This window comes from Betta splendens, chromosome 16 (genome assembly GCF_900634795.4).
Source record: "Betta splendens chromosome 16, fBetSpl5.4, whole genome shotgun sequence".
In the NCBI taxonomy this organism is placed as follows: domain Eukaryota; kingdom Metazoa; phylum Chordata; class Actinopteri; order Anabantiformes; family Osphronemidae; genus Betta; species Betta splendens.
The window spans coordinates 10490140-10513206 of record NC_040896.2 but is presented as its reverse complement, the minus strand read 5'-3'; the positions used below and the strand labels follow the sequence as shown (position 1 = coordinate 10513206).

The window sequence follows — 23067 nt, the reverse complement described above, 5'->3', positions numbered from 1 at the left end:
CCCCCACACCCCCCCCCCTCTTCCAACGTCCATCACCCACTTTTCCTCCACGGTAGATTTGAGTCAGACCCTCCCCCACTCCCTCCCCCGCTAGCCTTGACTCAGGCTTACTGCCCTTGCTCAGCTGCTGCACCAAACAGTGACTGTTGATTGGTGGTTGAGACAGAGAAGGAAGTCTTGGGAGTATTTATAGAGACTCCCTCATTTACCAGAACAATAACAACCCTCCCCCACACGAGGGGAGAGAAAGAAGCAAACTGACTTTTGGTTTCACATCTCAGGCAAATATGCATGCGATGACACTTGTCCTGTTGAATTGGAGAACTGGGTTTTGATGTCGTTGCAAAACATTAGAAATTATAAAAACAAACCCGAGTAGTTATAACCGTGTTTGAGTTTCTATCGATCTAATAATACATTTGAATTCACACAAAGCAGAACAACATTCAAAAGATTCTTTCAAAAAGAATCCAGCAACAATAAAAGAAAAGTTTAACATACCACAGCATCATCATCATCATCATCATTTTACACTATTATTATTTTTACTACTAAACATATAGTGAGAATAATTTTTAGCTGAATCAGTTTCAACTTATAAGGCATGGTATCAGACGTGGTTCCTGACTAATATCACCTTCACACTAATGCAAGGGGAACTCATTTATTTTTAGGTTGTGACAGCGTTTTCTGAGTAGTCAGCCATATGGCTTTACCTTTAAAAACCCTCCCAACCATAAGGCCCGTCATTACTGGCAGAGACAGCGCAAGGAGGATTAGTCAGGGTGGTAAGATTGAGTCAGCTACTCTTAGATCAGTGGCTATCAGTTAATGGCGACAGAGATTAAAGAAGACCTGCGTGTTGCTTCAGTGTGCACTGAAAGGAAGGCAGCTCGGCGCTGATCTGTCCATTCTAGTTCTGTAAATGCAGCAGCTCGTCGATGCAACTCATCCAAACATGGCTTTGAATACAAAACAATGTAGAACTGTTCGCTATGTTGTAACTGAAGCTTGCATTTCTCGCATGTTCGTCAGTCTCTCATGCTGAGGACTGAAGTAAAAACGTCACAGTCCACTCTGCTGACAGCACGTGAAGCCAAATATGTGAAACTCAGCGGCTAATTCTATTAACCTGCTAGGAGGCGAGGCTTGTGTGAAATTATCCTGTCATGCAACCGCAGCATTTTTACTGCCGGCTTTACAGTGTGGCACAGGGGTGTGTCCGAGCGGGGAAGGAAGCACGTTCGGCGTATTGCTCCTATAAACACAGTTGCATAAACTGCTCTTTGTCCCTGACATGCAAACACCCATGCAAACACCCATGCAAACACACACACACACACACACACGCACACACACACACACAAATCAATATATAGCTTAAAGCAAGATGTGAGGAGGCGCTTCCCCCCAAAGCACAGACAACAACTCGAGATGTGAATAAATATGTAAAAGTGGAGCTCTGCAGCGTTTCCTCCATCTAATTACCACGACGCAAAGATGTTCAGCGAATATATATAATTACAGAATGCACATGGTACAGCCACAATCAGAGCCGATTGTGATTGCAGAACTCTGGTGCCTGCTCTCTCTAATGCAAATGACACAGTTAGAGGCTGTTGGTCGTGGGATAAAAATAAAGAGTGTATCGACGTATTTAAAATGCTTGTTTGTTCTGTGGTCACAGGCTGCAGCAACCTTGAGCAGAACAGACCTCATGCTCGACGTAAAGAGACTCCGTGTGACAGGGTTTTGGGTTGATTCCGTTTCGCCGGGTGAGGGGCTGGGTGAGTTGCTCAGAAAGTACTCACACCCGGGAGTGGCTTATTAACACTGGCTTAAAGTGGCCGGACAATGTCAAACAATGACAAATGCCTGCCAGTGGTTGGCTGTTTACGGAGACGCTCCCCAGACAATAGGCTGGCCTGCTCTGCCCAAGTGGCTCCATTCATTTGCAATTGCTTGCAAGAGGCTGTTGTTATGAAGTGGCCCATCGGGAAATGCATGCATCTGAGGAGAGGAGGGTACAATGCACACACACACACACACACACACACACACACACACACACACACACACACACACACACACACACACACACACACACACACACACACACACACACACACACAAAACCATGCACAGCGGTAGCTACATGACGGCTAAAGCCCAGTGTGGACCAGAATAGCACACAGGCTTCATGTCCCTGCCCTCCCTCCTCTGACACGCGGCAGACTGGTGGGTCACATGGTCCCGGACGTTATCCCAGTGATATCGGAGGTGGAAGTGTAGTGTACGTGCAGTAGGCACAGTACAACAATGACACAGAGTCAATATGAGCAGGTGTGTTGATGCCCGCACACTCACATGGCCACTGCATTAACTACTGGGCTGTACACCTGCACAGCTGAGTTCAATCCAGCATTGATTTCACATTCACGTTATTATAATTAGAAATAATTAAAGGAAGGTTTCACAAAACGTGGTAATTCTACAACTACTACTTCTACTAGTAGTTAGTGAGGTCATAGTGATCTGAAGGTTTACAGCAGAGCGTTATATTAGAAGATGCTTTTAATCATTTGACTTCCATGTTTAAGACAAACGAGGGGCTCAAAACGTTAGAAATTATAAGAACAAACCTGAGTAATTATAACCGTCTTAAAGTATCTATCGATCTAACAATACACCTGAATTCGCACAAAGCAGAACAACATTCAAAAGATTCTTTCAAAAAAGAAGCAGTGGGTAGGAGGATATTTAAATTGGCACTGCCCGTTTTTTTCTACGCCCATGCACAATTATATTAAGTAGGGCCAATAGGAACAAAGAAGAGGCAGGACCGAGGCTCCACCTCTCACCGACTGCCTTCCTCTGAGCTTTGTAGATGTACATAATCCCTGAGTTGACCCAGAAAATAGGCAGTCGTTTCAAGATCTGATGCGGCAGTCTTTGTGCGCACCGTCCTCGCCTGAGCATGAAGCGTAACCCTTTGGAATACGTACTGTAATTTCTAAGGAGCTTCGCGTCGCGCGGGGAAAACTGTTCTAAACGCAAGGAGCCGAAGCAAAGTCGCGCAACTTTGTGAAAACGTTACGGACCCGGGTAAGACGTTTTAAACGGGATTTGTCTGTTTGAGGAATCGGGCTCTTGGCGTGTGGTGGTCTCGGGGGCTGCTGCTGCTCCTCCATTGTTTGCGTTCCCCAGTTTCAAACTCGACCGTAACAAGAGGCGCAATATTAGTCCGAAAAACGTGCGGCGGAACATTGAACGCGAGCGTTGTTGATCAATCGACCCGGTTTGTTGTGGAGGAGCCCGAAGCCTTTGTTGAATCGCGAGCCTCGTTAGGAAATGTGGTGATTCAGCTGTTGGGGAGATGTTGCATGATGTCAGTGTTCTTTGTTGCAACCTTGCGTGCGTAAAATGTAACGGATGGGTCCGGATCAGCTGACACGCACCAGAGCTGCGACCGAGGCGCTGGGCCACGCCGTGCACGCGTTTGTCCCGCAACACCCCCCAAACAATGTGCGTTAACCTGTGCATCCGAGCTGGGCGTTCATTCCTTGGCACAAAGAGGGGCCGGCGTGAAGCGCGAGCACGCAGCTGAAAGCCACAATCCCCCCGCGGAGGATCCTCCGTGAGGAAGCGTTTCTTGCTGCTTTAACTGAAGCTGGAATTTGTGACTCTTGAGGGAAAATGGATGCGTTTCTGGGTTGAGGTGAAGAGCGGCCAGTTGGCTGCGTGTGCAAGAAATGTAAAATCTGTTGCACCGCATATGTCACACATGGCAAACTGGCACAGTGTTGCTGTGAATTTAAGCAAACGTGTTACTCGTTCGTTCGCATTAAATGGCAGGGAAACCTCCAAAAACCGCATCGGTGCATCTTTTTTTTTTTTTGCTTTTGCTGCTCTTTCAGCCTCCTTTGCTCCGTGCATTGTCCTGACCGTGTCCTCTCTCTTGCCACAGACAGGAGGTATGGCAGACCATCTGATGATGCCCATGAATCACGGCTCAGCGGGCGCCAGTCTCCACGGTTACAGGATGGGCATGAACGGCGGCCTGCAGGCAGGTCACCAGCCGCACGCCAACCAGCAGGCCATGCGGGCGCTGCCCAACGGCCAGATGATGCACTATGGTGGCGGCCAGGCCAACATGGAGACGGCCATGAGGCAGCGACAGGCTATGGTGGGTGGACCTATGAACGGAGCCCAGATGGGTCACCATCAGATGACCTCTGGCAACATGATGTATAATGGTCAGCAACAGCAGCATCAGCAGCAGCAGCAGCAGCAGCATCACCCTCAGCAGCAGCAGCAGCAGCATCACATGCATCCACAGCAGCACCAGCAGCAGCATCAGCAACATCAGCCGCACCAGCAACAAGTCCAGCACCCGCAGCAGCAGCAGCAGCAGCAGCACCCGCAGCAGCAGCAGTTCATGAATGGAGGTCTAACATCGCAGCAGCTCATGGCCAGCATGCAGCTGCAGAAACTAAACACTCAGTACCACGGACACCCACTAGGACCCATGGGTGGAAACCACATGGGGCCTGCGGCCCAGTATCGCATGAACCCGGCCCAGCTGGCCAACATGCAGCACATGGCGGGACCGGCGCTGGCCTTGAACGGCATCGATGCGGATATGATCGACGAGGAGGTGTTGACGTCGCTCGTTATGGAGCTGGGCCTGGACAGAGTGCAGGAGCTGCCGGAACTCTTCCTCGGCCAGAACGAGTTTGACTTCATCTCGGACTTTGTCAGCAAACAGCAGCCCAGCACCGTTAGCTGCTGAGAGGACCCGGGTTTTCGAATGGGCACGAGTGGGGGTGAGGACAGGGTGAGGTTTGTCCAGGATGGACGGGGGGCGCGCGTCTCTGGCCTTTGTTTCGCGGGCGCCTCGCAGCACAGCCGTGCCGGGATCCGGCGCGGAGCACAGCGGCGACGCCGGGTGTCCTCGGTGAATGCACAGGGCCCACGCGAGCCGGCGCCGGAGCGCGGCCGGTCCAGGCCGGGCTTCACTTTGCCCGTTTCATTGACGTGAATGTAACAAAGAAATCCTGAGACTCTCCGAAGCCACTCTGAACAATGCTATGACACTGTGTAGCCTCCAAGCCTGGACTCCATGACAGTCTACCAGTTTAAAGGCGTATTTATTTATTCCTATCTCAGAAAACCCGTATAAAGAACAACCACTGTCCCCATTTTGGGGCTAAAGTGGCGTTTTTTTTTGTTCTTTTTTTTTTTTTTGTAGAATGGGAAGAAAATGAAATTTCAGTTCTCCTGCTTGTGATTTCCCTCCATTCTACTTGGCCTAGTATTCAGAGTAAGCTCAGACGACAAAGTCAAGACCTGGATTTTCTATGGCAACGGTGACGCACGCCGTCTGAACGGGAGCCTCATCCAGATTTTAAAAACGGTTCACTTTTGGTAAAGTGCTGCCTTTTTAGATGTGATGTTCTCGATAAAACCTACTGCTTGTACTGTATGAAGCTGTAAAAGTCCAACATGTCCACACTGTTGTGTTCTAATGGAGATGTAGAACCGCCTTAATCATGCAGATTCTTATTTATTTGTTGTTTATATTGTCCCCTTTTTGTGGTCAAGATGGGGGGATGGTCTTTGTGAAAAGGGTTTTGAGGATCAATAAAGATGGCCTGGATAGAAGTGTGGCCTGGTTTCCCATTCATTGCATAGCACTCCTCCCCCAGGGAGCAGCTACTAGCTAAGTGCTTAGGTTAACATGTGGCTGGAGCAAAACCTGTTTCTGTTAAAGCAAGGATGGAAATGCCCACTTTAAATCCTCCCGCTTTCCGTCGATGCTGATCTAAACACGTGCCGGTTCTACCCTTCTGTTATGACTGTCCAGGTACTTGCCCAATTAGGAACATTTGGCAATCAGACAAATGCCCCAACACTCATGGCAACTCCTCTCGTAAAGGTTAATGCCACTGAAGTGAAGGAGCAGCACCCCTGAACATTGTGTGGAGTGGAGTGTGAGTGGGGGAGGTGAGGATGACCCAGGAATGCTTACCTTGATGGGGGTTTAAGTGATTTAGAGCTCGTAAGCCCTGCTCTCACAGGCAGCGCTGCCTCCTCCCAGCTCACCCAGTGGACGCTCACAGAAACCTGCAATTGGCTCTAAACAATAACCAGAACAAATAAACGACTTATGCAAATTCCCGACGACCCCTCTCCCGCGCGCGCCGCCGGCGGCCGGGAGCGTAGACTAGTTTTCCTCCAATCTGTATTCATTAGAACGCGAGGGTGCGGAGGGCCTCTGCGCTGGCTGAGCTCCGGGCTACGAAGAGGCTTGATTGAGGTCACGTTGGGAATGTCATCACCGCATTTAGCTTTTAATATTGTCAACAGAGGCATCTTTAGCAGCGTTATGAGGAACAAGGGGGGAAATGGGAGCATTGTAGCTGCACAAAACCAGGAGTGGTGCTTAAAGCAGCCTCCTCTGTGTAAATGCATTGGAGCGACGTGAGAGGATCCACTCTCAGGCTTGTTTCGAGACCGGCGGTGGATTCTCCACTGCCGGGAGCGCGCCCGTGCCCACCGTGAGGTCACACGGGCGCCGCCGGCCCGCCTCCTCGAACCCGGCCTCCTCGAACCCGGCCTCCGTAGGCTCCGACGGCCGCCCACGCCAAAGCAGCCGTGTTTGCGCTGGCAATCCCTTGTTATGACTGCCGCCTTCCTCGCGGAGGCCAGTCTAGACGCAGCCTAAGCAGGGTGGGACACTCACATGTTTACAGTTACTTCTCTCTCTCTCTCTTTTTTTCTCCACGCATTCTTGTTTTCAGCCCACCCACAGCACGCCGGTGTCTTCCTGTGGCAGCCTGCGGTTTTCTCAACACAAGTCAGACACCAGAAGCCAAAGTGAAAGAGTCAAAAGAGGAGAAGGGGCGAGAGAGAACGTCAGGATCTCTTAGAAACCAGATACAGGGATTTTTCTCGCGTGTTCAGGAACCTCTTGGTTGGGTTTTCCCAGAGAACCTTTGTGATTCCAGTGAAAACCTTTGACTAAAGCTCACCCCAGACCTCGTTCCTGCACCTGTACATGAACCCCACACGTCTATGCTCCTCGTGCTATCGCTACGTCCACCTCCCGCCGGGCTTCGGTCCAGCTGGTGCCGTGCCTGAGCTCACCGTAATCTCGGACTCCGCCGCCAACGACAGATAGATGGTCATTTGCCGTTGTCACACATGGCCAGGTCTTCACACGCACACGCACCCGGCATTAGCACACAACCTGATCAAACAGGCTCACGGGGCGCCCTCGGCGCTGGTGTGGAGCCGGGGGCGATCAAGGATTTACATCTCAGCCCCAACGTCGTGCTCCGCCCACGCTTCCACGGGAGAAAAGCCCCTCCACAAAATCTAAACCCAATAAAGGTGTTCTGGGGATGATGTAAGCTTGAAACAGCACAACTCAGCTAAGAGCTGCTTCGAAGGCACGTCAAGAAACCCCAGCGCCAGTGACCGTAAAGCAAGACAGAAACACAGTGAAAGTGAGAAAGGGGGTGAGAAGAAAACACGCGTTTCCCACATGTGAGCTGTTCGTGAACACGAAGAGCCACGTTTCTCGCCACAGATGAATATTGCGAAGAGGGCGCGTGTTTGAACTTGCTGGCTTTAACGGGAGTTTAGGGGGTTTGTGTGTGTTTGCCTGTGTGTAGCGGTGGTGCGTCTGTGGCTCCTGGCAGAAAAAGCAGCCAAAGCAGCAGGTCCCTCAGGGCGGCGTTCGCTCGGCAGCCGGACTTCCTGATTTTCCAGCTTCTTACTGGACGCTCGCCTCAAGTCGCCCTCACAAAAAAAAAAAAGCAGAGGTATCAAAGATGTTTCAAAGCAGCAGCCGTCCTCTCGGTGCCCGGCTGGATTGCGCTCCCGGGCCTTTTCCTCCAAAGCATCTCCTGAGCACGCGAGCGGAAAGGCACTAGAACATAATGGCGCCCCTCTCTTCCCCGCGAGCCCGCGTGGAGCTTTGTTTTCCGCACAGGCGCCGCCGAGGAGGCCCGAACCGGGCGCACGCGGCCGACGCCGGCGTGTCGGGGCAGGCGACGCGGCGGTTGCCTGGCGACCGGCAACGCCTCCTCCGACCCCCGCTCCAAATCTGAGGTCCAAGCGTTTGCCAACGCTTTGAAGTCAAGAGAGGGGGTGTAAATAATTTATTATCCCGCATGCAGCTGACACTTCTCAGCCGAGCCGACGCGAGCGCGCCACGGTGTCCCAGCGTCGGCTAAAGGTGGTAAATATTTAAGGGAGGTGTGATTTACACAATTGAGCTGAAGTGAGCATAGCTGCGGTTTGACAATGGCGGTAGAAAGTTTGGTGCTGCTGCGTGTTGCTCATATTTTCTGTTATTCCCAGCATAAACCATGAGACATAATCACATTCACCACAATGTCAGCAGGTTATTAAGACATTCTGACATTTTGAATGGATGACAGCGCTGCAGTCAGCCTGTGCGGCGCATTACGAGGTAAAGGTCACCACTGGTTTGTTGACGGAGAGGAAACCACTGTTGTTAAATCTGAAGGTGCCAAATAACGCGGCAGCGAATGCGACGGTGGAAGCACAGATGTGTTTTCTGTGGAGACGTTTACTCTTTATTGTGTTAACCTCACGCGCAGGCGATTTTCTGTTTTGGGCCTCAGCCTCGGAGAGCCGGACGCAGGTTCGGAGGGTTAGAACGAGGGTGAGACGGCATTAGCGGCGTGCGTTGTGAACCCGGTGTCTCTGCGAGGAGGGTTTTAAGCCCGCGTGCTAATCTGGTGACGCTGGCGAGCAGAGAGGCAGTAACAGGCTATGGATGGGGGTGGAATTAATACAAAGGAGCAGCTCGTCAGGCTTTACGAGAGTTATCCTGCTGGCGAAACCTACAAACACACATTTACAAGATGCCGGTTTCAATTACATACACGGATGTTTATTCGTTTATGGAAGCAGCCACTTTTCTCCTATACTGTGTCTTTGCTCTGTGGGTTTGTGCATATGTGCGCTGAGCTTTTCCTCTGCTCGCAGGAACACAAAATACCCACAATGCCGCATTTTCCTCGCAAGGAACTCCAACATTAGCTGGGCTCCACCATCTGTGGGCTCGGGCGCGACTGGCTGAGCACTAAGTTCTCACAGATGTTATCTACCGATCAGAACCCATCGAGCCCAAGACGAGCGCGCTAAGTAGGTCTGCGGTCGCGTTTACAACAGACGGTGATGACCAACTTTTAGAAACTAGACGTTTGTTGTCGGTGCCCTATATTACACACACACACACACACACACACACACACACACACACACACACACACAAAACAGGCAGACACGGCCGACCTAACGGGGTATTAGCACTCGTGACGTCAGGGCTTCGCAGGCACATCACAGCCCTCACGACACGCTTCAAAGCCAAAGTGCATGCTGGGAATTCTGGAGTCAGCTGGAGAGAAAGTGGAGGCCCGGGCAACTCATTCTTCGCCCGGCGTCTGTTGTCAGACGTGAAATATGGCATTTCTACGCCGCAACACGTCACACGGATGCAAAAATCTGAGAAAGCCGTTTTTTCCCTCTCTCAGTTGTGACTGATCTGCGCGCCCGCAAAACTTCCTCTCATACATAGTGAAACTGCAGCGCTGCTCGACTCGCTGTGCGACTGTTGGAGCCTAGAAAATGGATGACTCAGGGGCTCTGCACAGCGTTGTTGGTAAATATTAAGGGCAGGGTTTTCCCTGAAGTACCTAATAAAACTGTATGTCCCAGCAATAAAGATAGTTTATCTTGCTTGTATGTTTTCTGAGGACCCAGCTGGTGATGCTGGATGTTCACCCTAATGCCTCTGTCTCCTGCTCTCTCAGCACACGCCTGGCACCTGATAAAGATCCAACAATTCTCACAATCACAATATGTGGCACAAGGGGCTGTTACTTCTATAAATAGCGCTGCCTTCATGCACAGGACTATTAGCTGGTATTGTACGCCGCCGAGCACGGGCATCAGACGTGAGCGCCGAGAAAACACACAAACACGACACAGGCCGAGCGTGTCACATGTTCTCACGCACACACACTTTCATTCTCATTGATGTCAGTTAAAATCAGTGGGCTTGGTCACTGTTTTCAACCGTATCTGACAGGTTTTCCTGTTTTCACTCAGAGGATGTGGTTAGATTTTTTTGCTTTTGCCTCATGTTGAGTTGCAAGTCATTTTTCACCCACAAGCCTAATAGCCCACTCATGTACCGGCAGCAAACAATGACAACAATACTTACCAGAAGCAGCGTGAAGAATAGACAGACATAATTATAAGGAGAAGGGCTTTAAATAGAGAAGAGACACAGGACAAATGCTGACAATGAAGCGGCACAATAACCATAAACAATCTTAACGTGGTATAAATGTATGCGCAATTATCACGCTGTGGTTACCAGATGGAGATAAGGCCACCCGTGGTAGAGCATGTCAGCAAGTCCCAAGGAGAAACAGCAAGGAGACAGGATGGTGCAAAAGCAGAGCAACCTCTGCTGCCCTCTGCTGGCAAGCCTCTGTCAATGAGTCAGAATCAGAAAAAGCGTTAATGCCAGGTTCTGTAGAGAGCACTTTACAGAACTTGACTTGATGTTGGTAATTGGTGTATCTCAACATACCCAACTCAACTTATAAAGTATAAACAATTAAAATGGAGTTATGTACAGACTAGGAGTGAAATGGGTGTGCAGCTGGTCTGGAATCGTGTGACCTTTGCAGTGGCAGCGATTGTTCTTGGGGTGGGGGAGAAGTGGGGAAGAAGCTGTTCTTGTGGTGTGAGGTCCTAGTCTTGATGGACCAGAGCCTTTTGCCAGAGGGGAGGGGCTGAAAGTGTTCATGTCCTGGAAGGATTATTAGTTACTCAGAATCAGAATTGTTTTTATAAACCAGGTCTGCACAAGACAAACATGGAATTGCATCCGGTCTGGCTCCATCTTTTCATACCCTCATACCGAAAACATACTCGATATGCAAACAAGGATGAATTAGCAATAAGGTCATTCACACATGGGCTCAATATTAAGATGCATCTTTCCAAACTCAATATGTCAGATCTCCATTTGTGTCTGTCATGAACCAGAGGAAGGAACCACGTAAGGCTACACGTCCTAATTCAACCAAAGCTTGGTGTTGCAGAAGAAGCCTGGAACAACGGTTTAATTTATTATATATTTATTGAACAATGTTAAGTATGATAGGGCTCTCCATGTAGGAACTCTAATAATATAGTATAAAAAATTAAAAAAGTACAAATAAAGACAAGACAAGGCATCGTAAACAACATCAAGAATAAGACAACAAATTTCCTCATGGCATTAAGTTCATAATAAATTTTTTACTTCCTTTCATAAATCACGTTTTTACCTCCATATAATTAACATTGTTGTAGTTGCAAAATTGTGCCTCAAACAGAGACTTTAATGAGAAACGTTCCCAACTATTGGGATGAGTGTAATGACTTAGTGTTCTTTTAGCATATCCAACACAAAATGTTGAAAAGGCAAAAATACAAGTTCATATATTCAAGAAGTAGAAAATATGAAATGTACAGAATAAATGCAATGTAATAAAAGTAGGCCAAAAAAAGCCCTTTACAGTTAAAATGGCCACACACAACTTTTCAAGTTATACTGAAATGCAAAATAGATTAAGTGGATGAGCCAAGTTTCGCATGCTGCCTCAAGGCTGGATTGTGCTACACAAAAGAAATCCTGCTCATTGGATGAGGTCAGGACACGAGTATGTAATGACTGATGAGGTGATCTGATGGAAGCTGCTACATGTAAATGGTCAGTATATAGTGTTCAATGTAGTGCATGATATACTGATCCTAGAGCAGGAGAGGTGAGGTTGCAGATTAGTCCTTTTAAAAGGCTGCGGCTGGTTGGCTGAGCACCTCAAGCCCGTTTGAGCTTGTCAATGTGGAAGGTGAGTTTGAGAGCCGGGCCGAGCTTCAGGCCCATGTATTTCATCATCATGTCACTACGCAGCAGCAGGAGCGCTTTCCCGTCGATCTCCTGCAGCGGAGGGAGGGGAAGAGAGAAAACGTGAGAAAAGGCCAAGCAAATTATGTCCTCTAAAGATGGCAGCTACTGTAATGTAAGAAGTCAACTGTGAAGACATTCATTTCCTGATGCAGAGCAGCGCTACTGAAAACATCATCACTAGCGAGTACACACGTGTTTTCGGAAAAGGTCAGCGTGTGGAGCCAGAACCGGGTCGATATCCCTGATATACTGCATGACATCCTCCACCGTCCACAGGTTGGGGTCCTGACCACTCGGCTTTGGACTCTCTCGGAAATTACCGGAGCCTCAAGAGGCACAAACAGAAAGTCAGACATCCATTACTCCATCCTCTTTGAAACTAGTTAGTGTTTCCAAATTTTAAAAAAGGTCAAACCCAAGATCATTTGTTTGATTATATGCAACAAAGTGAAGCAACAGCTGCAAGCGGTAAAAGAATCTGTCAGAACCCAGCTGGTGCCGGTTCTACCTGTGGAGCTATGATGCAGCAGCTTTGAATTGGACCTCAGGCCGGATGTCAGTCCAGACGCGTTTGGAGAGAGGGGACTCTTCTTTAAGTGCTCTGCTGCAGAAACACTGCCCTCCACGAAGGACTCGCCTGGAACGCACAAAAACAACACATCAATGCTCTCGCAAAAATAGAGCATCAAATTTCAAAAACATAGTGACCTTCAAAGAAAGCCACAGTGATTCCTGCCCTGTCTAGCAGCAAAGGCGAATGCAAAGAGGATATTAACCTCTCACACAAATCTCTTCAAATACTCCATTAATTTAATTAAAATCTAAAGAAATTAGGAGATGATAACATGATTAACCTTCTGCCCACATTTGCTACTGAGCTTTTTCTGCTTTACCAGCAGCCTTTGAGCTTTTACTGCACAACAGAGCAGTCGGTTACCAAAATTAAATGTCGTATATAAACATGGTGTATTACAGCTGAGGGCTGAGCACTGAAACCATTCATACATTACTCATGCAAAGAACAAAATGCACTGTACAAATCAAATATATAATAATCAACTAATGCAGTGTGTTTTGAAGAACATGGTTGAGTGAACTGAACCGATCTTTAATCAGATTCTGCTGCCACCCCAAAACATTTCTGGATCAAACTGTGAATTAGCTGCGTGATTTGTGGCTCCAACAACAATAAAAACATCTCACATTTAGAAACATTCTCTCTTTGGCATCAGACTTAAAACCAACCTGCTGAGACATCGACAAGTTGACAAAGCTCCTGACACTGCTGTGAAAATACGGCAGCATGCTGACATGAAAAGGTGCCATGATCTGACGCTCATGTAGCGCTCAATTCGCTGGATCACGGTGTTAAAAATGAAGCTGAACCCATTACACAAAATATGAGTATGATTTCTGAACCACTCACTGCTCTGCTCGTCAGTTTGATCAACACCAGAGCCATTTATTAAAAACATACATGTTTCTATAGAATCTAAAGTTAAAATTAGACTGAACTATTACTAACAAAGGAGCCCTTAAAAAGTCGTAGTGAAGCCACAATAGTTAGACTGAAAAATAGTAGAGTAACATACCATCGATGGAGTGACGGGGGATTTTGGGCAGCTTTTGAGGCAAAGGACTTTTGTAGTCCTGCAGGAACCGCTTGGTGCCTCGGCCTGGGCCTGTTGTCAGGCTGTCAGAGAAACCTCTTCTATCTTAAACCAGCACAGAAAAAAATACCTATAAATATGACAAACAATACAAGGTACGTGTGTATAAAAAGCAGTTTAATGAACGTGACCTGTGTGGGTGTGGTCGTAGTGCAGGCCTCCCCTGGCTACGGGCTGACTGCCAAACAGAGGATCACAGTGAAGGTTGTGGCAGAGTTTTTCCAGGAAGCGGAGAACGTAGGTGACGCTGCTGACTGTAGGCAGGGTCAGGGTGTGCTGCTGCTGATCGAAGTAGGCTAAAGGGGACAAACGGCCCGATACAATGTTTAACTTCAACCTGTTTCTAATGCATTTACCAGAATCTCTTTTTTTTCTTAAATTTAACACAGTCCCCACCAGAAATGACTTCGCCACCTTGTCCAGACTTGAGGCAGGAGAAGACAGTAGCCTGGTTGTGGGCAGAGTCCACACAAGCCTGGACACACTGCTGCAGCACCGAAGAGGCCCGGCCGGGTCCAAAGTGATCTGGCAGCTGCTGGATGCGCCTCTGGTCCAAATGGGGTCCCACCTTGCCGTACTTATTTAGGTACACACAAACTAGGGCACCAAGAAAGGTACTGATCGGTTAAATTGTAAACTGATCAATACAATCCACATTGAGCGTGTTTGTGGTGGTCGTCATGTACCTGTGGGGGCCTGTAGTGCAGAGTTGGGGATGGTTGCGTTATCCAGAGGCACAGTGCTGGTGTCAGGCTCTGGGGTGCTGCTGGTGGGAGACGTGGGCACTGGGTTAGGAACCACACGTGGTTTCCTCTGCAGACAAAGACACATATTTGGTCATTTTACATCTTTGTTTTTTTTTTTTTAACTGGCTCATTACAGTTACACCCATAGTTCATGGTGCAACATTAAATACTCTTCTCTTATGATGCACTTGGTCATTATTTTCACAACACAAAGTGCTGTCAGTGTAAAAAGCTAATGCCGGAATCAAAACTAAGATCAAAGGAAAACTTTAGTACTCTGCCAAGTACTTCCATTAATCTCTCCCCACTACATCATTGGAATCTGATGAGTGCAGCAACCTGCTCTGCCAGCATGCAGTACAAACTGGATTGATTCCAACATCTGTTGTGGACAGCTACTGTGTTTTTGTAGATGATGTTGACTCTGGAACAGAAACCAGCTGTCTTAGTTGGAAAAGAACAAACAGTGTGGTATTCATTTGAACCCTCCAGTCCCTAGTATGCTTCCTTCATTGCTGACATGCGTGTGAGCAGGACCAGCTACCTTGCTGCCTGGCTTGGGTCCTCTTTTCTTTGGGATCTTGAGAGGTTGTGCCTGAGTGTGGGCCTGCTGCAGAGCGATCCTCTGAGCCCAGTTGGCTGGCAGTCTGCCCCTGGTTCGCCCCGGGCCCGTCGCCGGCCGTCCTGGTCCAGCCATGGCGTCGTCTAGCCACCCGGCTCTCTTTGCCCAACCCAACTGCAAATGAAATGCAACGATATACAGAGCTAAGTCAGGTTGCCAGAGTTCACAAGATGCAGGTCCACAAGCATCTTCGTATGAAGAACATTAGATTTTATTATTCAAGTCATCCATGTGTCAAGCAGCCTACCCTACTGCCAGGTTTGGGCCCTCGTTTCTTGGGGATCTTGATGGGCCCCAGTTCTTTGCTTGGCTGGATGCCCTGTGGTCCCAGTACGGAGCCTTTCTGAGCCCAGGGCCCCGTCACCTTGGTTTTCCTGCGGCCTGGCTTACGGCCTCTCTGACCTGGTGGTCGTCCCACCGTTGGGGTTGGGTGCATAGCTGTGCTCTCCACGCTCCCCTCTGTCAGTGACCCAAGGCTCTTAGGCAACACTACTGCAGGGGTAAAGATGAGCAGAAACACACAAGTGGAGATTAATTAAAAACAAAACCAGAGCTACACTCCTGAAATATAAACTAGAACATATTTGCTTGACAGCACACTCATACTAGGAGCTTTGTCCCAGTTTGATTCCCAACTACAGCCAAGCAGGAAGCAAGCTATGATTTATTTATACACATTAAACACCCACTTTGCATATGAGCCAATAGGGCTGACCATTACTCACTACCTAACTATTAAATAACTAAGTAACTATTCTTCACATTCTCAATTCATGGCATCACATATTTTAAAGAAAATGTTTTAGATGGTTCAATATGCAATTCAGCATCTGGCAGGTAAACAACAGCAATCAAGGTCACATACTAAGCAGCAAAGTCACTTTCCTCACTTGAACTTGCTTCCTTAGCTTTAAACCTGAGGACGCCTCGCTACACCTTCACACGGAGAGAGCGAACAGGTAGCGAGACGGAACGGAGCTGCAAGGTTACATCAAGGTCAGGCTGCAATGCAGTTTGCTCACCCTGTTCATTTGAACATTGAATCATTTCTTCCGTAAAGTCAAAGTCGGTTTTATATGCGCTTAAACAAATTGACAAACATTCACAAACAAAATGCAATGATTTGCAACTGTCATAAACTCCTATTATAGAGCCAACAGAACACAGGAACAAATGTTTAAACGAGACAATAAATCCCTATAATGAATAGAATACGGCCATTTTGGAATTGATTCCAGCAACACATGTTACAAGTTGAGGCAGAGGCAACACAAAGCTGAAGTGGTACCAACAAAGAGGTTTTGCAGCCTGTCACACACGCCCTTGTTTCCTTTCCTGGTGGATAATATGTACTTATGCCTGACGTTCAGGGTTTTCTGCCTGTAGGTAATGAGACATCCATCATCAGATTTACACCACCACAGCAACGTAACAAAAATAATTTGCTGGTTTCTTTTTGAACATAGACTTTTCAGTGAAAAAGTTATTATTGTTAAACTGTTCCATATACGGGCTTGCAGACTGGATTAGAAGGGATGAGGGTTTCATTTCTTCAATGTAACAACAGCCACAAGCTAAAGTACTTACACTATATTGGGATGGTGGGACTAATTTTACACATGAATATCCCAAAAGCCAAGGAGACACTGCCAAACTGTTCTCATGGCCAAAGACAATGGGGCATATGCAGAGCATTAACGTAATTAAGGAATAGTTTATGATCCCTACAGCAACCAACCAAACCAACAGAACAAAGCAACCACACAGACCTGCATGAAATGTGGACATAAAAAAATTAATAAAGACGAAGGAACACAAGGACTCAGCGATATGAGAAAATATGTGTAAGGAAAAAATGAGGCACAGTGGAAGAATCAAAAAGGTAGTGTTAAGGTAATTTAAGTAATGTGTAAACACTTCAACAGCCTGAGGAATAAAGCCTAATAAAGAAGCAGGCTGCTGACGGCGGTGGGGCTGTCCTAAAATTTATCTCCTTCAACTCCCACGGATTAACATACGCCCTTCTTGTCTTCATGGGCACCCTGACAGAAATCACATGAGCTGAGCGAACAGAACATGACCAAAACATCAGAGAGGCCTAGAATACCTAGAAACTCGCAAATGTAGTACTTTACATTAGGAACTGCAGCAGGAGGAGGAGCATCTGGTTTTACGTGCACCTGCAACAACTACAACACACTTGTATTCATCCTGGATCAAACAGGGACAGATTTATGACGGGAGCAGAAACATTCATTAACACGGGTCTTGGCCTGTGGGACGTATTTATTAAACACACTTCTGCACCGGCACCAATCAATGTGCAGCTCACACTGCTGGTTTTTATAGGTGTGCCACTCTGCAGCTTGGAAAAACACAACACAGCTGACTAATCCTTGACAAACCGGACAAATCCTGCTTAATTTGTTTATGTTTAAAGAGCCTGAGGTTAAATGTTCATTGATCGGTGCCTGGGATTACAAATACAGCCAAGCCAACATGCAACAAGCAAGCCCTTTTTTCTGCCTCTCTCCAGAGTGCACCGAGTTCACTGAGTTCACAAAGCCACAACTGCCAGCTTCGCATTACAGCGAGATACCGTCACAAGCCCGTTCATCGCTACCTCGGACGGCATGTTTGTCCTTTCATTCATCTCTACTCACCTCTCTCGGTCAAAGCAGAGTCAAAAGTGTGTGATTGTCTGCACAGCTGTCCTCACACTCACCCTCTCCTCCTGCCCTGTCCTCTCCCACTCTTCCTCTGCTTTGCTCCTCCTTTGTGCCTTTTTCCTCCCTACTCCTCTTCTCTCCTCCCACCATCTGCTGACAATGTAAACACTCCACTTTTTTTCCCAGCATATGTCTTTTCTCTTTGCTCGATCCCGTCGCTTAACTCAATTCTCCAAGAGGTGTCTCATCAGACGGGATGCCAGTGAGAGGCCTGTGAAGGGAGCACCCAGGCTTGTTTAGACCACGTCATAGCCACACTCTGCCAACTGGGCGAGTGCCAGGCCTTCATAAAACACTAGCAGGCTACAAAGACTTGTCCTGCCTCCCCTTTCCCTCCTTCCTTTTTCACTTCTTCACATGTTGTAGGCTCTAACAGAAGAGCACAGCTGACCCCAGAAATGATAACCCTTGTTTTCTCCATTTCCTGGACTTACAGCAGAATTCACAATCATGCTAAAACAAACACTATAAATTAATAAAAGCATTGATCCGCCTCCTGCTACAGTTTGGGTTTATACCTTTAGTTCCAGGTGGCTGAAGGTTGTCTCCAGTGAGCGTGCACCAGCCAACGGGGAAGATGTCACGCGAATCGTAACGGCAGTAGTAGTCGAAGGCTCCGCGCCAGCCATCGAATGTGACCAGCACCTCGACACCACGCAGAGCGCCCACTGTGGCTGGACAGATGAAGTGGGGGTTTTTGCGGTCCACGGCTTCAAGCTTCATGCCCACCTGGAAGGAGTTCTGCTCCGGGGAGGGAGGCTCCTGCTGGGAAGCAAGGAGAGAAAGGAGGGTGTGCTTTCAACAGTGGCAGTACAATGAAGACAACCACAGAGCACCTAATGTTACACGAGTAACACACCTACCTATTCAAATACAGTGTGAAAGTCAATCAGTGTGAAAGTAAACAGTAGTAACTACAACTAGAAACACAACGGTTGTTGAATCATGACACAGGAGAGCAAGTTGAGCTCATGAGCTTTGAACAGGTACCTTGTGAAAGATGCGGGAGGGCGCCATCTCAGCTCCGTTTAAGGTTTTCAGAAGAAACATGGGCCAGGAAGACGCATTGAGACGAAAACCTGAAAACGACAGGAACACAAATTAGTTAGCATTGCATTGCTAATAGTTGCATTCATTAAAATACTTAATGTTAAAAACTATCTTGTGTCTTTTTGCATTTGTGTTCATTACAGAAATGTACTGGATTTGAAAACTGGGAGTTGTTTATTTATTTATTTATTTATTAATAAGAATCAACCTCACACATTCACACAGCGTGCAGTCAATCACTGACATCTAGTGGACAAAATGTTACGAGACAGAAGAAAAAAGAAACGGATCAAACCCTGTTTTCTGTTTAACAGTTTGACAGGATGAGACGACAGCATGAAATGAGATCTTGCGTGAGTTCTTACCGAGCGGTGGCTGAAGCATCCCACCGTTCTTCTCACAGTTGCCAATGGGCTGGATCTCCGAGGAGTCCACCAGTCGCCAGAAGTCATTCTTGTTGTCGGAGCCGTCCAGGCGGAGCCGCAGCCGCGAGCCTGTCAGGCCCACTACCGTGGCAATGCAGGTGGACGTGGTGTTCCGTGGGTCCTGGGCTTCCAGCTTCATGCCGGCCTTGAACTCATTAACCGGTGGCGTAAGACTCTAGACGATGATGATGATGACAGTTGATGTTGTGTTAGTTGGAGAACAAGAGCAGAACTGTGGTGGGTGCAAATATGTTAAATAAAGACCCCGAGACATCAGTGCGTGTACCTGTTTGAAGCATGATGCTGGGGCAGCAGTGGCACCTGTCTCCTTCAGATATTTATCCCAACTGAAGTGCCCTGCAGAGCAACAACAGTCCATATCATATTAGGGGAGGTGTAAGATGTAATACACACCAGATTTGGTGCAACTGCAGCAAAAATTGACATGGGTATTGAAATTATTATCGACACTTGGACCAAATAAGCTTATTTTCAATTATTTAAGAAAATAACTGGACAAGGGCTAAACTTACTTCATACATTACACCACTGGCTGCTGTAGCCTGTTTACCTTGGTACTGTGATGGCACCCGAGAGGGCCGTCCACTTCGGGCATGTTTGATCCTTCTGGCATCTTTCCACTCTACAGCTGGAGGAGCCAGCAGAAACAAAGTAAGCTCCCAACTAATGCGGCTTCCTTATCAGTCATTACCTTGCAATACCCATCTCAATCTCTGCTTCAACCTGGCATCGACGTGTGGCGGTTGAAGGCGCTTGTTGTATAATCATATGATGTAGTAATAAAAAAGCTAAGCGTATTCCTACCTTTCTGTGGCACAGGTTTCCTCATGCTCCAACAGTACTGACCAAGCTTAGGGTGCAACAGTGACCTCCCGCTCTAAACACAAGAAAGCCAGAGAGGGAGAATGTATTAGTGTGTAAAACACAGAAGGCATGATGTTGCTGTGACTAATGATTTAAAACCATGAGCCTCATGGTTCATTTTAAGGCACTACACACACCTTACATCAGTGATTAGGAGTGTAGGATCTATACAATACGGTCATACAACGTGGCTGACGGGGACGTCACACGTCAAACAAGAGGCAGTAAATATGGATTTCATTTCTTATTATTTTTTAATATTATCGTTGATTATTATTTAACCTTATGAACTTACTGAAGTTCTTATATGGTTGTTATACAACGGCCATGCTGCTTGTGTGTCCTGCCTTGAATTGCCCCTCAGAGATAAATAAAGTTTCTTCGACTTTTTCATGCTGTAAAATTATAATTTTGTTCTTGAATTACTTGACTATAATCTGCTGCTGTCTACTTTATTGAAGCACCTCACTGAAAAATTCACATTCAAACAATAAAACATAAAAGGATCCAAACACTGCAATTACGCAGAGGGCACCAGCGCTTTTGTTTATGTAATTCAGTGTGAATTGGTGTTATTGATATGGCACAAAGCTTCAACAACAATACAACTCACACAAAGCCTCTTCATGTAGAGTTTTGCCAATTAAGTATTGGGATTGTGCTGAAAAGGTTGTGTACAGCTGAGAGCCGGGTTTGGAGGAGGGCAGTGTGCTGAGGGGCTGATGACCCCAGTGACCCAGAGGTCAGCGTTGATTCACCGCTGCCTTTATTACACACGGTTTAATACAGCAGGAGTTCGGGCCGCGGCGATAAACGGCACACGAACAACACGCGGCGGTTTCCACGCACGTCTCCACCATCACACCTGTTTGCTCTCCGTCAAATGCATGAAAGCCACAAGCCCACGTTTCGCGCATCGCGTCGTTGAAGCTGCGCCCGGTGCTGCCTACCTTACGCCTTCATAACCGATGGGCCGCGTCCCTCCGCTCCGCTGCCTCTCGGTAGAAGTGCGCCTTTTTCCCTCCGCCGCGGGGGCTGGCGTCCGGCTTAAAGCGACCGGCTCCCCGTTTCTCCGCCCGGGAGAGCGCGTTGGGCACGGACCCGCGGGCAGCCGCTCCCTCCGGCCGCTCGCGCCCGCTTTGTTCCGCACCTACGCGGGACCTCGTGCTGTCATTTGGAGCCAAAATAACACGTTACAACCGCGTCGACATTTGTTGCGCCCCATTCAAAACACAAAGCCCCCCCCCCCCCTCCCTCCGTCATGTGCGACATTTGCATACACACTAACGCGGACGCGCGTTTAGCTGACACCCGTTACAACACCCACATGCTAACACCGGAATAACGGTGCAAATCAGACAGGAAAACGAGTCTACGGGACTCGCGTGTAGCCAGTGCAACCACGCAGACACCACATGCAGCGTGCTACGCTACAGACATGCTCGCTGCCAAGGATGCTAGCCTAGCATGCTAGGTGGCTCGCTAGCTCGCTGACCCGATTACAAATATTAGCATTATCCAACAGGGAGCGTACCAGCGCGCCGGAGCTAGTCGGTGCTAACGTGGGTTCAACGCCGAAGCCGATGCTCGGTGTATCCGAAGACGTCTGCCTTGCTTTGAAACGTGTTTCTGTTTGTTTCTGATGGGGATCTAGCGCTTGTCCGCCATTTTTTCCTACACGATGAGGAGGGGGTGTTTTGCCAACATTTCTTCTCGGGCAGTCCGCCAATAGACGGGCAAACCAGAGGATGGAGACGGGGCATCAGCGACCCCTGGCGGCGGCGCATGGTGGCGGAGTGGAGTCATCTTCCAGTTTTAGCTCAGGGTAAAGACACGATGTGAATAAAATACCTGCTAATTGAAATAGTAAGGGTGATTAATACGTGATAATAAAAATGGAAATAATAATAATTAATATTTCACTATTCCACAGTTCAAAGACACAGTGGGGTTAATTGATGACACCAAATAGCCATAGGTGTGTTTGCAGTGGATTACGGCTATTAAAACAACGCTAATAGCAATAGAAGGCAGATGAAAATAGAAGTGTATTAAATAGCCATGCAGCATTGCTGCTGTGCAGAGCTCTGCTCTAGTTTGGGGTGTTTGACTAAAATGTGGGGTATTTGCCTTGAGCATAACATGAATAAAATGTGATCATCAGCGCACACAAAGCATAAGTTATTAACCGCTATTTGTTCCAGTTCTGATTATCTACAAATACAGAAATGTAACATTTCAAATGTAACAGAATCCACATCCACAGAGTGATGAATACAACAAAACAGCATGGACTGTTCTCGCTCTAGTGTAATATATGGCACAGTACAATACTTGAAAAGATATTCCAGATGAACTGTGTAGGTGTGAAAATTAGAAATCGGGGGCCATTTGGTAATGCCATGCCAATTAGGTCTGTGTAGCAACTGTAACTATGTGATTTGGAGAAACACCCAGCAGTTCAATTGTGTATAATGGTCACCTGGCAGCACTGCTAATGCCCATTTCAGCCTACGCTGGGCAGGCCATGGCCCAGTGGCCCCCTGCACCCCAGGCAATTATGTTTGGTTTCACACGGTGAAAAGGGTTAATTGGCAGCACCCACGCGCCTGATTGGACCTGTTTCACGCCTGTCGGCCTTCATCGCATCAAAGGAAGCCCCAGTCCACCAGGCACCATTATTAGCGCGCGCACACACGCACACACACACACCTCGTGGACACGCACTCCACACAGCGTCTGCGCTCACATGTAGCGCTCCTACGACTGCACATGTGGGAGGAGAAACAACACATAGACCTCGAGTTTCCTGCACAACACCAACATGCAAACACGACGTTCACTCATATAGGGCTTCTGCAACCACATTACGAATTTACCATCATCACACAGAGGCTCAAATATATCCACTCTCCTGTGCACATGAGCTTTAT

At 47.8% G+C, this 23067-nt stretch overlaps 2 protein-coding genes across 4 annotated transcripts; one reads left to right on the top strand and one right to left on the bottom strand.

Moving 5' to 3' along the window:
- The first annotated feature begins 2854 nt into the window (after positions 1–2854).
- On the top strand, positions 2855–5664 carry cited4b (Cbp/p300-interacting transactivator, with Glu/Asp-rich carboxy-terminal domain, 4b). Its single transcript, XM_029130290.3, has 2 exons — positions 2855–3105; positions 3968–5664. The coding sequence occupies exon 2, from the start codon at positions 3977–3979 to the stop codon at positions 4790–4792; it is 816 nt and encodes a 271-aa protein (XP_028986123.1). The 5' UTR covers positions 2855–3105; positions 3968–3976; the 3' UTR covers positions 4793–5664.
- Positions 5665–11175: 5511 nt separating this feature from the next.
- On the bottom strand, positions 11176–21970 carry LOC114843433 (polycomb protein SCMH1). Of its 3 annotated transcripts, XM_029129982.3 has the most exons (17): positions 21669–21969; positions 21085–21301; positions 20075–20147; positions 19821–19898; positions 19536–19606; positions 19190–19424; positions 18765–18853; positions 18293–18539; positions 15293–15537; positions 14968–15159; positions 14364–14490; positions 14074–14274; positions 13809–13973; positions 13600–13722; positions 12516–12644; positions 12200–12333; positions 11176–12037 (listed from the first exon to the last, which is right to left on the bottom strand). In XM_029129982.3, exons 3-17 carry the CDS (start codon positions 20097–20099, stop codon positions 11918–11920), a joined length of 2181 nt encoding a protein of 726 aa, XP_028985815.1. In that variant the 5' UTR covers positions 20100–20147; positions 21085–21301; positions 21669–21969; the 3' UTR covers positions 11176–11917. The 3 variants fall into 3 exon arrangements, with proteins under 3 accessions (XP_028985815.1, XP_028985816.1, XP_040923793.1); XM_029129983.3 differs by lacking the exon at positions 19821–19898 and having other exon boundaries at positions 21669–21970; XM_041067859.2 differs by lacking the exons at positions 21085–21301; positions 21669–21969 and having other exon boundaries at positions 18293–18536.
- Positions 21971–23067: the final 1097 nt, after the last annotated feature.